We start from the raw sequence: 12,491 nt of genomic DNA on the forward strand, positions 1-12,491 counted from the left end.
CATCCCTTACGTTATCTGCAAATGAAGTGGAGTCTTGACTGTCCAACCAACATCATCCCAGTGCCTACTTGTTTGGGATCTGATGTGAAAGTCTCGAGATAACATACTTTGTGGAGAGTGGCCGGTTATTCTGTAGATCATGTCGCGAATGACATCAGAAATGCGATCGAACAACGTGTCGGTCCCGCTCAGGTTCGACAACAGCCGTGGCTCAGCTTATCAGAGTTATGCAGGATCCTCTCTCGCCTCCTTACGTGTATTCGTGGCAAACCTAGACATGAAACAAGTGTACCTTTCTTCTTTTGACGTCTTCCTTAGCAGTGTACTATTGCACAGCCTGCCTTTATGCCTCTTCGACGATATACCGTCATCAACGCTATCTAGGCATGGGGCTGTGATGCTGACTCATGCACAACAGGCAACTAAGCATGAGGTTTGCGCTTCTGAAACCAACTAGCTAGGCAGTTTTCTTACTAAAGAGCCACCTAGACAGGCCAGTTTGCCTACGTGGTGTCAGAGCATTTACATAGTCAATCTACCTCTCGCCTACTTAGACAGGAAATTAACTGCGCTTCCACATTCTTCTTACCGAACAGCCCGTGAATCTCAGCAAATATCAGTAACTCTTACTATATGATACTGTTTTTTGTGGAAAGTCTCGATTGTTTGGTTGAAATATAGGCATGGTAGTCCGCAAATCACTTCACCATCCCTTCTTAGCCAACATTTGCCCTTGCCCGAACCATGTGAGCACTAAATTCTGTGTTGTTCCCCTGTGCTACTCGGGCGCAACAGAAGCAATTATGCATTCCTGGGCACTAATTATGCTAGGCGGCGCTATATGGCCCTTTGCTATGATGCATTTCCCTCAATGCTTAAGAAGTTCAATGTTGGAGTAGGCAGCCATCCAATCCCAAATTCAGTTACTAGCCTGGTTTCACTCTTCTACAGCTGATCCGGCAAGATCAGACTACTGGAATAAGCTCGTCTGGTGGGTCAATCGATGGTGCCGGGTCTTTAGCGTATGCCATCCATACAGATTTCCCCTTGCTTAGGACGAACAATGGTTCAACAGACACGTGGTCACGCAATTCGCTGGACCTGCGAAAAGCAAGGGACTCCAATTTGCGGTAGTCTTTAGGCAAACTAGATCATGAGTTTAGATGCTTACTGGACAATCAGAGATTCCTGTCTACAATTTCGTGGGGCACATTGCAGCATTCCTAATGGAATTAGGGGTTGCAATATAACTTGCTGATTGACACCGGATCTATCCAAGTCGGTACTGAAGATACAATTGAGATGCGATCAGCTGCTACCGCATTCCAAGCATAACATGCATCGCACCAGTAAACTAAAAGTCCCGACCACCGACGTTGTGGTTAGCATTCCACGTGCAAGCACCGGGGAGAACATGCCGCACACCGAAAGAACTTTCTGGCATCCAAACTGTCAAATCAAACCCCATCCACAAGTGCCGGCATTTTGCAGCCTCTAGTGGAGCCATACACTTCTAACCGAGCTGGAGAAATATGGTTCCTGGGATATCCGCGTGCTATTCGGAGGGCGTGGAGATTCCCCACCATCGCCTGATCCAATCCCTTCACGTCATGACTCATACACTTTTCTCCTCCCAGCTATATCTATACGTCCATGATCCCATCCATTTCTCAACCCTTAAATATAATCACATCTACCGCTATTGAATAACTAGTATCAACAATCAAAATGTCTCAATCCCTCCGCTTCCTCACCCTCGACGTCTTCACCACCACCCCCTACTCCGGCAACCCGCTGGGCGTGGTCTTCCTCCCTACCAACAACACCATCACACAATCCCAAAAACAAACCATCGCTCGTGAATTCAACCTCTCTGAAACCATCTTCATCCACCCCACAGACCCCGCCACCCCCTCCGTCCGCAAAATCGACATCTTCACTACAGATGAAGAACTCCCCTTCGCCGGCCACCCCACCATCGGCGCAGTCTCCTGGTTCCTGCAGCATTCTCCAGAAGAGTCCGACAGGAAAGATGTCACGACTCTTCTCACGAAAGCCGGTCCATTCGCCATTTCCCGTGTGTCGCCTTCATCAGATGGCGGTGTAGTAGCTGCTCAGATCGCACACAATGTGCACATTCACTCCTCGCGGTTCCCGCTGTCAGAGATGCTAAGATTGCATCCTTCTCTGACCCCTTTCCTCTCCAAGGAGAAGAATGCTAGCTTCCCCGTCTTCTCCATCGTCAAAGGCATGAGCCAGGTCTTGGTTGAATTGCCCAGCTTGGAGGCGCTGGCTGCCACGGAGGCCCCCGTGAGCGGGGAAGTCATTCCCTGCAAATCTGTCTCCCAAGGCGGATACCTCGATGAGGGGTGGGAAGGTGCTGGTCTTATTGTCGTTTACTTCTATGTTCCTGGGGTTCATGATGAGGCGACAGGGAAGAAGGTCATCCGGTCGAGGATGTTGTTGAGGAACTTTGAGGACCCGGCGACGGGCAGTGCGGCGAGTGGATTGTCGAGTTATTTGGCACTGATTAATGCTGGTGAGGGGAAGGTCGAGTACGATATTGTGCAGGGTGTGGAGATGGGAAGGAGATCGGATATTAGTGTTGCTGTTAGTACGAAGAGTACTGGTGGTGAGAAGAAGATTGAGACGGTGGAGTTGAGGGGAAGTGCGGTGCGGGTTATGGGTGGGGAGTTGGTTGTCTGATTCTTTGATTGTAAATAGGCAATTGTTTTGTTTGTAGTGATAACATGTTTGAGATTGTCTCCTTGGGCATGCAATGAGCATCTATTAATATAATAGTAGTATTGATTCGAGTACATCAACTTTGGATCGAAGCTCCAGATGCTGCGTGAGGAGGGTATAATAAAGACAGCTAATAGAATTTCGAAGTTATCTACAGTTATGATAAGTTATGATTAGTTATATTATAGCTATATAGGGGTCATAAACAAACATCCTACCTTGGTCTCTACAAGGCCTACAATTCTATTTCTCATTAACATATATCAGTCCTTATATCAAAGCTTCACTCTATATCTCTGAAATACATCGGGGTTATATAATTTTCTATCATTTCTCAGCCTAGTGGTGGAAATGCCATGCAGTCCCCAACCGCGGAGCAACTGAATATATATTATCGACACCCGCCCCACCCATACATCCCTTATTATGATCCAACTTAAGCACACCTCACAGACCTAACCACAAACACCAATACTAAAACGCAAAGACAAAGATCATCAAAAATAAGACAATGGATCAATAATACTGCATATTATGACCCCTATCCATTCAACCCCGATCGATCCCTGCATGACATCCCCCACTACCTTAAACTAAATCCATCCGGATGGTCCACCTCCAGTTGGGGAAAAGGGATAGGAATAGGCGGTATTAGGAATGATATATATAGCCTGATCATCTATTCTTTTCTAGATGGTTTCCTAGTACCAGCTGGACTGGGAGGTAGTGTTGTTCATTAATAGATGAATGGCCGATAGATAATATCTTATTGACATCTCGTTAGAGGCTTTGGGGGTGGTAGATCGGGCATGTTACAATGATAATGATAAAAAAATAAAAGGGAAAGAAGAAAAGGAACAAGTGAGCATATAAAAATGAATGAATCACAATTAAACAGTCAACCAACCCTTTCAATCAAGGAAGAGGGGAAGGGAGGAGGTTAAAAAAGAAATGGCAAGAACGGGGTTCGAACCCGCGCCTCTTACGAGATCGCATTTCCGCCAGACGATTACCAGTCCAGTTCTAATAAACCAAACCAGGAAGAGTTCCAACGACTTAAGTGCGACGCCTTAAACCACTCGGCCATCTTGCCTATTCAGTACCTTGTTTTTCCGAAAGTTCGGATCAAGAGAGGGTTGGGGTGGGGCTGGTTGCGGGGATAAATGACATGTGATCGATGTGAATGAAAATCAATAAAAAAGATATGACAAGAGTGGGACTCGAACCCACGCCTCTTTCGAGACTGCAATGCTATCCAGCTGTTGCTGGACAAGATATTTCACTTGAGTGCAGCGCCTTAGACCACTCGGCCATCTTGCCTGTTCATGTGGTTTGGGATGCACTGTTGGTATTTTATTGGGGGTGGGGGTGGAGGGGTGTTAGTTGTGGATGGAAATATGCTGTGTTGGTCTATGCTATGGGTTTGGAGGATATTTTGGGGAGTATGGAATCTAACAACAGTCGTATTCGTTCAATTTATCGATTATTTCTTTTATTTCCACTCGATCATACGATGGTGCAGTTAGATGGATAGTATGCTGAATTTGAACAAACTAATATACATGCCTGTAGTTTATTATATGTGGGCTACCGTAGAAAGACACATTTTCATATCCATCACCACAGCGCTTGAGTGGATGATTAGCGCATGCGGTAAAAGAATGTCTTATTAGTTTGACTATCAAATAACACTCACTATACTGCGGGCAGAGGTCAAAGTGATGTTGTGTATCCAGTGCAGTTGTAGATGAAATGTGGGTGGGTAACTACTCATCTTCACGGGCAAAAGCAGGGCGACTGTTACATTCCAGTCCCGCGTACACAAATAACCTCGTGCTTTTCTCTGAAGAATGATGCCGCTTTCCGTTGAGGCTGATCGCGGAGAAAATTATCATTACTGAGAGACCTCACGGAACTGACAGGTCGAGATAACAAAACTGTATCTTGACTTCCGAGATATGACAGGTCCAATTGTCTTGATTCTACTTCCCTGCAGTATATGCCACAAAAGTGGACAGTTAGTCATCAAGGCAAGATGGCCGAGTGGTCTAAGGCGCTGCACTCAAGTGAATAGCTTGTCCAGTTCAACTGGATGAATTGCAGTCTCGAAAGAGGCGTGGGTTCGAGTCCCACTCTTGTCATATCTTTTTGCTCCTATTTTTGCATCCACATGTACTCCGTATCGAGCGCGTGCAGGGAAAAACATCGGCTAGGGCCATAGCAAATCTAACTATAGCACCGGGGAAGACATCCGGCAGCTGTCCTAGCTTTGAACATACCGAATATGACCGTGGCATCCTGAAAGCGGACTACGGGTGAGGATGCACCATGCCGAGACGGAGTAGGGGGAAAGCTAAGTTTGGTGTCGGGGAGCCTACGCAGCCAAGTCTAAGCTCAAAATTGTCTAGATCCAGAAGATCAGCACCGTTGGCGAGACGAAGCTGGATGGGATGGGCGGCCGGGTCCACCAAATCTCTGGGCTAAAAAGGATTTGGGGGTCGGACCCGCCCCGCTAAGTGGATGATCGTGCGGTGGGATTAATCAATAAGCATCAGCAGGTTGGGAAGCCAGTATATTGGGACTCCTGCTCCTGGGGAGGAAGTGAAGCTTTTTGATGCATCAAGTTGTTTTCCGAAGGATACGAGGTGATGGTGGCAGTCGTTATAGTTGCTGCAGAACCTTGGTGCAGACATGGGGGGAAGAAGGGAGAGTAGATTGGCCAGCGTGGGCTGCGTGGCACAAGCAGATAGAGTGCAGCACCCTGGTTGCTTTTACGTTGACCGGGATCATATTGATGCAGGCGCCCAGGCCACGGCGACCTGAAACGCCAGACCAGGTTGGTGACCGGGATGAAGATGCAACTAGCGTGAGAGTCAAACCAGCCCAGATGATCTGCGAATTATTCGTAGTTCGTGTGAAATATAGGGGACATCTGACTTATGGCGGGCGAGAGGATAAGACAGAGAGAGGCTTGAGAGGCCTGTCCAGACCAGATAGAACCCCTCCCGGGCGAAACCCGTATGGGCAATTTGGATGGTGCAGGAAGTGTGTGGTGATTCTGGCCCCAACCGCCACTTCATCAGCACCAAGGCTGGGCAGCGCATTCCCATTGGTATGACTGGCCAAGTGGTCGCGCGGTCGGTCAATCAAAAACGTGGCGGCCACGAGCTATAGCCACGCACAACCTCAGAAAAGGGTTTCAAGGAGGTCTGACATGGGCCAGGCCAGAGGTACTATGTACTATGTAGTCAGAGGAATACTAGTTCTGGGGCCACTCGGCTGGCATGTAGGGGCCATTCAGATTGGGATGGGGGAGTTGAAGCACGAGGCGGAAAGGATGGCGGTGGGAGAGAAAGAAATTAGAGAAAAAAGACCAAATACCAGACAGATGGTATTGACGGGAAGAAAGTTTGGAAGAGGCGGAGAAGAGACAAAGAACAAGCAAAGGAAGAAGCAAAGAGGCGCACAGGGGATTTAAGGGAAAAGCAAACTCTCGGTCGGCAGCAGTGGGGAAGGAAACAAGGTGCTTCGATGGATGTTCCTTGCCTGGTGCAGGTTTAGTAGAGTTCTGGTATGCTGGTAAAATTTAAAAAAAATTAAGAAGAAAAAAAAAGTACGACCGGCAAGGCTGGCAAACGCAAACTATTGCTGCATCAGGGGAGATAGATAGTACAGGCTTACAGCAGTCCATCTGCTTGCCTGCAGGTGCAGATTTTCCAGACCTCTTCGGCGCATCATCCCTTCTCGCGAATGTCACCCACGGCGTCCACCACTTTTAACTTAGTTAGTGAAGCTGCTGCTCTCCACCGCAGGCCCAGTCTTTTCTGTTTGACTTGCTCCATCCAGGCCGTCTCGTCTCCCATTCGCATTTCACCCTTGCGACTCCGTAGTCTACTCCGTATCTCTCTTTCCACTTGCCGGCGCGCCTTTCCCTCGTGGGCCCAAGCGGCACTTCTCCTGGGTTTAAACCATCCCCTTTTCTGTAGTCTCCATCAAAATAACTCCATCTCATTAACTAAGTGAAGGAGTAGTAAATATCTTCACTTGGGTAAATTTTTTTGAGTAGTTCTTATTTTTACTTTTTTTTTTTTTTTTTTTATAAACTATTATTTTCTTTTTCTATTATTTGGTAGTATTTATTATCCTCCACTCCGTATACCCTAATCCATTTCCTCACCGCCGCTATTTCTCTCTCTTTTTGTTTCATATTATTCCTTTCCACATCTCTTCTTGCTATTCAAGATAAGTCTATTTTGTAGAGTTTTCAAGCTGGTCAGAGCTTGTAAATATACACCCGTGTCTTACCGTGTAGCCGGTTCCAAGCCACGAAGGTTTTCCATCCATCGCTTCATCTTGGATTTCTCCAGACTTTCGACTTCGCTTACCCAGTGCCGACCCAAGAACCCCTCTTGGTGAACCCCATAGTTTAATCCAGTCACCTGGGCCATTACGCCTCGTATTGGGGACAGCTCATCTTCCCTCTATCGCTTCGTCTCGCTTTCCCTCTCCTCTTCCATACATTTTTCTTTCCCCCTTTCCCTCCTCTTGTTTCTGTTTGCATTGGAGGTTTCTGCATTATCGTATTCCTTCTGGCTGGGTTCCAGAACGAAAGTTAATACCGTGAAGAAGCAAAACAAGACCAAACTCAAAAAGAACAAAAAATAAAATAAAAAAGTAGAGAAAAACCCAAGAATTAAAGGGCAAAAAAAAAAAAAAAAAAAGAAAAGAAAACATCAGACCTCAATCTCCATCACCATCATCCTTATTTGCACAGTCCCTGGGCCCCATCCTGGTTGGTTTCGTCAGCAGGGCCAACTGGGCGAGTAAGGGAACTTTCTGCGCGGTAGTTTTAGTGTACAGGCGACCGACTACTTTCGGCCCGCCTTGCTGGTCAGAAAAGTAACTAACTTAACTCATCATCTTCTCCGTCTTAGGGGCTGCCCCCGTTCCTCTCTTACCTTTTGGCTACTGCTGCTGCTGCTGCTGTGCTGCCGCTGCTTGCTACTTACTACTCGGAATTCCATCCCATATTCTATTTGCTCTTTTCCGCCCCCCTTCTCCCTCTCACGCTCTCGCGCTCTCTCTCTCGCTTCCCCCCGACCAGGCCTCCGTTTGGTTGTCCTCGTCGGGACTTTTCGTACTTGTCTTCCATCCAAAACTCTCTCTACCTCTTTCTTCCCTTTTACTTCCTGCCATCATCGCTCTTCATTGGGGTATGTTTCACTCCTCCAAAAGTCTGCTATCTATCTCCTTTGCGAATCGGGAAAATGAGCCCCTCCGCCCACGTTCCCCCCGTCTCAATAGACCTCTGCACTCTTCCGCAATTATTTCCTCCTAACTAACACCTGTCTCATCCTGTCTAGGTCTGCATGTTCATACCTCATCTTCATCGCCTATAAAGTTTCTATCCTTCTCTCCTACGACCTCCCTCAATCAATTCGCCCCCCATCCCCTACTCCCCCTCGACCACTTCCTCTCCTCTCTCGATTCGCCTCTGCGATATTTCTCTCGACTCCCACCCCCCGCATTCCATCTCCTAACGTCGAGAGTATTGTGGTTTCAGTGGGATGTTGCTATTGGTGACCGAGAACAAGATCTCCAACGTCTGTGGTTACACAACTGTCTAAATGGGAAACTCGCAAGGGAAACAGGTGGCCGCCACCGATGAGTGTACGTATCGGGTTGGCAGACAATAATAGGCGGCGGAGGGGCTGACAGTGGCGCAGTGAACTTGAATCAGTTTCGTTTGTTGCGGGTGGTTGGCAAGGGTGCGTTCGGCAAGGTTCGCATCGTGGAGAAGAAAGACACCGGGTTGACGTTCGCGCTGAAATATATTCGGAAGGAAGAAGGTATGTGGCTGCCGATCGAGGGCCTCAATGCACGCTGACATTAGATGCTCGTTTCTTGGGTAGTTGTCCGGTCGGAAAGCGTACGAAATATCATCCGTGAACGGCGGATGCTCGAGCACCTCAACCATGCCTTCCTTTGCAACTTGAGATACAGCTTCCAAGACATTGAATATATGTGCGTCCTGCAATAGCTCTCCCAACACGACATCCCCATCATCCGTCCGCAGTCACTGATAATTGAGAAGTTACATTGTGGTGGATTTGATGAATGGCGGTGACCTCCGTTTCCACATCTCGCGGAAATGTTTCACGGAGGAGGCAGTGAGGTTCTGGATAGCTGAGCTGGGCTGCGCTCTGAGGTACATTCACTCGCAGGGAATTATCCATCGTGACGTCAAGCCGGACAATATTCTGCTTGACTCGGAGGGGCATGTTCATTTGGCCGATTTTGTAAGTCTGCCGGTCGCATGCGATCTGATGATTCGAAACTGACCTCCGCGGGACAGAACGTCGCCTCTGACTTTCGACCCGGCAAACCTCTCACAAGTAAATCAGGAACACTGGCGTATCTCGCCCCGGAAGTGTATGAAGGAGGCGGATACTATTGCGAAGTTGATTGGTGGTCACTTGGAGTTACATTCTACGAGTGTATCTACAACAAGGTATGTCGCTTCATTTTTTGACAGTTTGGTCCATTGCTGACTCCTGTAGCGCCCGTTCGAAGGTCGGAGCCAGGACGTACTCAGCGAAAACATCAAAAAGGCGCAACCAAAGTACTACGTCACCAACCCCGCGGTCTCCGTTCCCTGCCTCCGAGCAATGTCGGCGTTTATGGAAAGAGATCGGTCGAAGCGAATTGGTGCGATCAGCTTTGAGAGCTTCACCTCGCATATGTTTTTCGCCGACCTCGACTTTGTTGCCCTGGAGGCGAAGGAAATTCCGCCCGTGTTCCGGCCGTCCAGCGACAAGACAAACTTTGACGCCACATATGACTTGGAGGAACTACTCTTGGAGGAGGCGCCGCTCGAGGCCAGAGCTCGCCGGCAAAAACCGAGAGCCGAGTTGCGGGAGGATGCGACGGCCAAGGAAATCCGCGAGGACGAACTGCACCGTCTCATTGAGACGATGTTCGAGCCCTTCGATTATACCAAGGTGAACTACGTAGGGTACGTTGGTCTCCAAGCAAACGGAGATGGGGATGCCGTGCTAACCAACATCAGCAACGCTGCGGATGCGATTGCAGCATCAACGTAAGTTCTCCTTGCCTATCTTGCCTTGTGGCTTTAGCTGACCCTGGCTAGAAACCCGGAAGAATGCCTGCCGATCCACCAAACGCAGTCGTCAACGCATTCCCGACAAGTCTCACAGCCCGACCTCTCCAGAAACTCGCCTCCCCTCCGAAACGATGGCTCTGTCAGTCACTTGACTCAGCCTGACACCCCGTCCCCTCTCAGCGAAACCCCCACCTCGCAAGCCTCGCTACCTCCTCCACCCCCGCCGCCGGCCCCGCCCTTCCACCGTCCCTTGCCACCGACTGCCGTGCGCCCGCGGGGCGCGACCCGGAAACAAAGCAAGGGCGGAGGGGTACAGATGGTGTTGGAAGAAGCGGGTAGCTGGAGCGAGCTTGCGGATCATAGTTCCACCCTGCCTGCCGAAGGCTACGATACCGGGTCAGTCAAAGGGAAGGGCTCCAATAGCGGCATGCTCGCCTTCCTCAGCAGGAAGAAGGGGCGCGATAGGAGCCCCAAGCCCCAGGAGCCCGGTGTGCTAGGTAAAGAAGGCGCCCGGCAGATTATCAGCTGAAGGGCTGGCATTATACCCGGAGGAAGAACGCATCGCTATGACTTGACCACTGTTGGACAGTTCGATAGAGATTTTTTATTCTTTGCCCGTTGAGAAGCTCGCGCTTTTTAATACGAGATAGCATGTCGCCTATCTGGCCGCCTTTCATTCAGGGCGTTGACATGAGAATCGCACACGACTGGGCCACCGAGGTTCGACTCGGACAACACGCAGCCCCGATCAAAAGCTTGCTTTTGGGGAAGACCCATAATTATCAGGCAAATTCCAACCATGCCAGAGTGATTTGTTCATTCGTTTTTGTCTGCTGGCACCGGCCTTGACCGTGAGAAGCCGCGTTGCAGGCCGAAGCCGACATCTGACGGCGTCTTGGTATGACAGCATATCCATCATTCTCAGTCGTTTCTCACCCGTCCCGAATTCTTCTTTATGGGACTGGTTTTGTCATTGGTTTCCCTGGATCCAGCGCAGATCAGGTTCTTTCTTTGCACTTCTATTTCCTTGATGGTGTTGGCTCCGGAGTTGTACAGATGGGAGTGGCATATGACGATTTCTAATTCATCTATCCTTGTGACATACCAACGATGGTCGAGATGTACCGTTTTCTTCTCTAATTGTTTGATTGTGTTGATTTCACCCCATTTGATATCTCTGTGGCGTTTTGCATACCCGGTGAATAGTCGCGGCCCCAACGTGGAATGTACCAGGCATCATGGAGACGGGGCCGGACCGGGAATTACCCTTGTAACTAATGACGTTTCTCCTTTCATTATACCTATAGACCTGAATGGAGCATTGTGATCGGCGATGTGCCTGGATATTAGCCTCGATGTTAGTGTGCAGAGTTGACAGTAGGATCTTGATGCTAAGCGTACTGCATTCAGATATGCAAGAAGGTTTGTCTTTGGGTTTAGCAGACTGGATCTTCGTTGCGTGTGATCGATCTAGTACCTTCATTGCCTCGGCTGCCTACTGCCTACTGCCTACGGAGTATATCTGGCATCTTCTTCATCGGAACATATGATCTGACCTGAGTTTTAGGTTCTATATCATCCGGATATTGGGTGCAAGTCTCCGAGCACCTGCAGACGTTATTGATTCGACCTGTCATGATCGCAGCGATTATACTATGCATTGGACATTTATATATTGGCTATTGGTGATGATGTCATTCGGAGTTTTCAGTAATATAATTCTCTAATTGAGGCTGTAAACTGTCAGACATCCCTGTTTAAGCCTGCCACACATATTACTGAGACAGAATCATGACTTAGGTCCATTGGTGAGTGAGTATCCCGTCGCCGAAGATGTTGACTTGCCTGGTTGGGATATTAATGCCTTAGGCAGAATACACTTTCCAGGCAAGTCATCCACCATCCTTAACATGTCGGAGATGTGGTATAGAAAGGGCCCCTATTTCCTTTTGCCATATTCAATTCGGCCTCGCAGACTGTTATTTCTCTTATAATTGCGGATGCTCTGCATTGTTCTCCGGTCAGAACATTGGCAGTGACATTGCGACATGCACAATTCAGTCCACCCCAATACCTACAACACCACCACCACTATCACCAAGTCAAACCCTATTCTCGCTTATTAACTCCTTTTAAACCATTGAAATTTATTGATCTCAACTCGGTGTAACCAGTTCCTATTCATCCACACACCTACATCAACAATCCACCAACCATCACATCAGCCAAGACCAAAGGATCATGCTAACTAGCCCGACAATTCCCCCCTTTACATAAGAGCCCCATCAACAACAGGAGCTATGAAAGCTCTACTAGAGATGTTTCACTCCACTCTCAATCGCTAGGCAAGACGCAATGTCAGCCAACGAAACTGTCAGCAAAGCCACGACCAGCACTGTGTCCATCGCTGGCTACTCAACCGCATACAACAAGGGTCCATATACGGGAATATCTTTACCATGTATATCGTTGATGATGGGGCCTGGGCCGTGGCGCGGACGATGTACTTCGGACATTGGTGGTCAGGGGATATGGATTGTTAGTAGTCTGCGGGAGGATTTCGTAGGAGGGGGATATGGTGATTCGTTTGGTGTATGTATGATTATATACTATACATCAGTCT

At 48.6% G+C, this 12,491-nt stretch overlaps 2 protein-coding genes and 3 non-coding genes across 5 annotated transcripts; 3 read left to right on the forward strand and 2 right to left on the reverse strand.

Moving 5' to 3' along the window:
- Positions 1–1,728: 1,728 nt before the first annotated feature.
- Positions 1,729–2,706, forward strand: AtWU_06976 (PhzF family phenazine biosynthesis protein; the record flags this gene model as incomplete). Its single annotated transcript, XM_035502085.1, has 1 exon — positions 1,729–2,706. One exon carries the CDS (start codon positions 1,729–1,731, stop codon positions 2,704–2,706), a length of 978 nt encoding a protein of 325 aa, XP_035357978.1.
- Positions 2,707–3,697: 991 nt separating this feature from the next.
- On the reverse strand, positions 3,698–3,838 carry AtWU_t182. Its single transcript has 2 exons — positions 3,801–3,838; positions 3,698–3,741 (listed from the first exon to the last, which is right to left on the reverse strand). It is a non-coding gene; the product is annotated as a tRNA-Leu (tRNA).
- Positions 3,839–3,950: 112 nt separating this feature from the next.
- AtWU_t183 lies at positions 3,951–4,065 on the reverse strand. Its single transcript has 2 exons — positions 4,028–4,065; positions 3,951–3,994 (listed from the first exon to the last, which is right to left on the reverse strand). It is a non-coding gene; the product is annotated as a tRNA-Leu (tRNA).
- A 709-nt stretch (positions 4,066–4,774) lies between these two features.
- On the forward strand, positions 4,775–4,886 carry AtWU_t184. Its single transcript has 2 exons — positions 4,775–4,812; positions 4,843–4,886. It is a non-coding gene; the product is annotated as a tRNA-Leu (tRNA).
- Positions 4,887–8,372: 3,486 nt separating this feature from the next.
- Positions 8,373–10,397, forward strand: AtWU_06977 (serine/threonine-protein kinase; the record flags this gene model as incomplete). The annotated part of the gene is made up of 8 exons (XM_035502086.1): positions 8,373–8,415; positions 8,472–8,594; positions 8,658–8,769; positions 8,840–9,044; positions 9,101–9,256; positions 9,306–9,760; positions 9,815–9,844; positions 9,896–10,397. The coding sequence occupies 8 exons, from the start codon at positions 8,373–8,375 to the stop codon at positions 10,395–10,397; spliced, it is 1,626 nt and encodes a 541-aa protein (XP_035357979.1).
- Positions 10,398–12,491: the final 2,094 nt, after the last annotated feature.

Source organism: Aspergillus tubingensis, assembly GCF_013340325.1.
Source record: "Aspergillus tubingensis WU-2223L DNA, scaffold_8, whole genome shotgun sequence".
Lineage (NCBI taxonomy): Eukaryota > Fungi > Ascomycota > Eurotiomycetes > Eurotiales > Aspergillaceae > Aspergillus > Aspergillus tubingensis.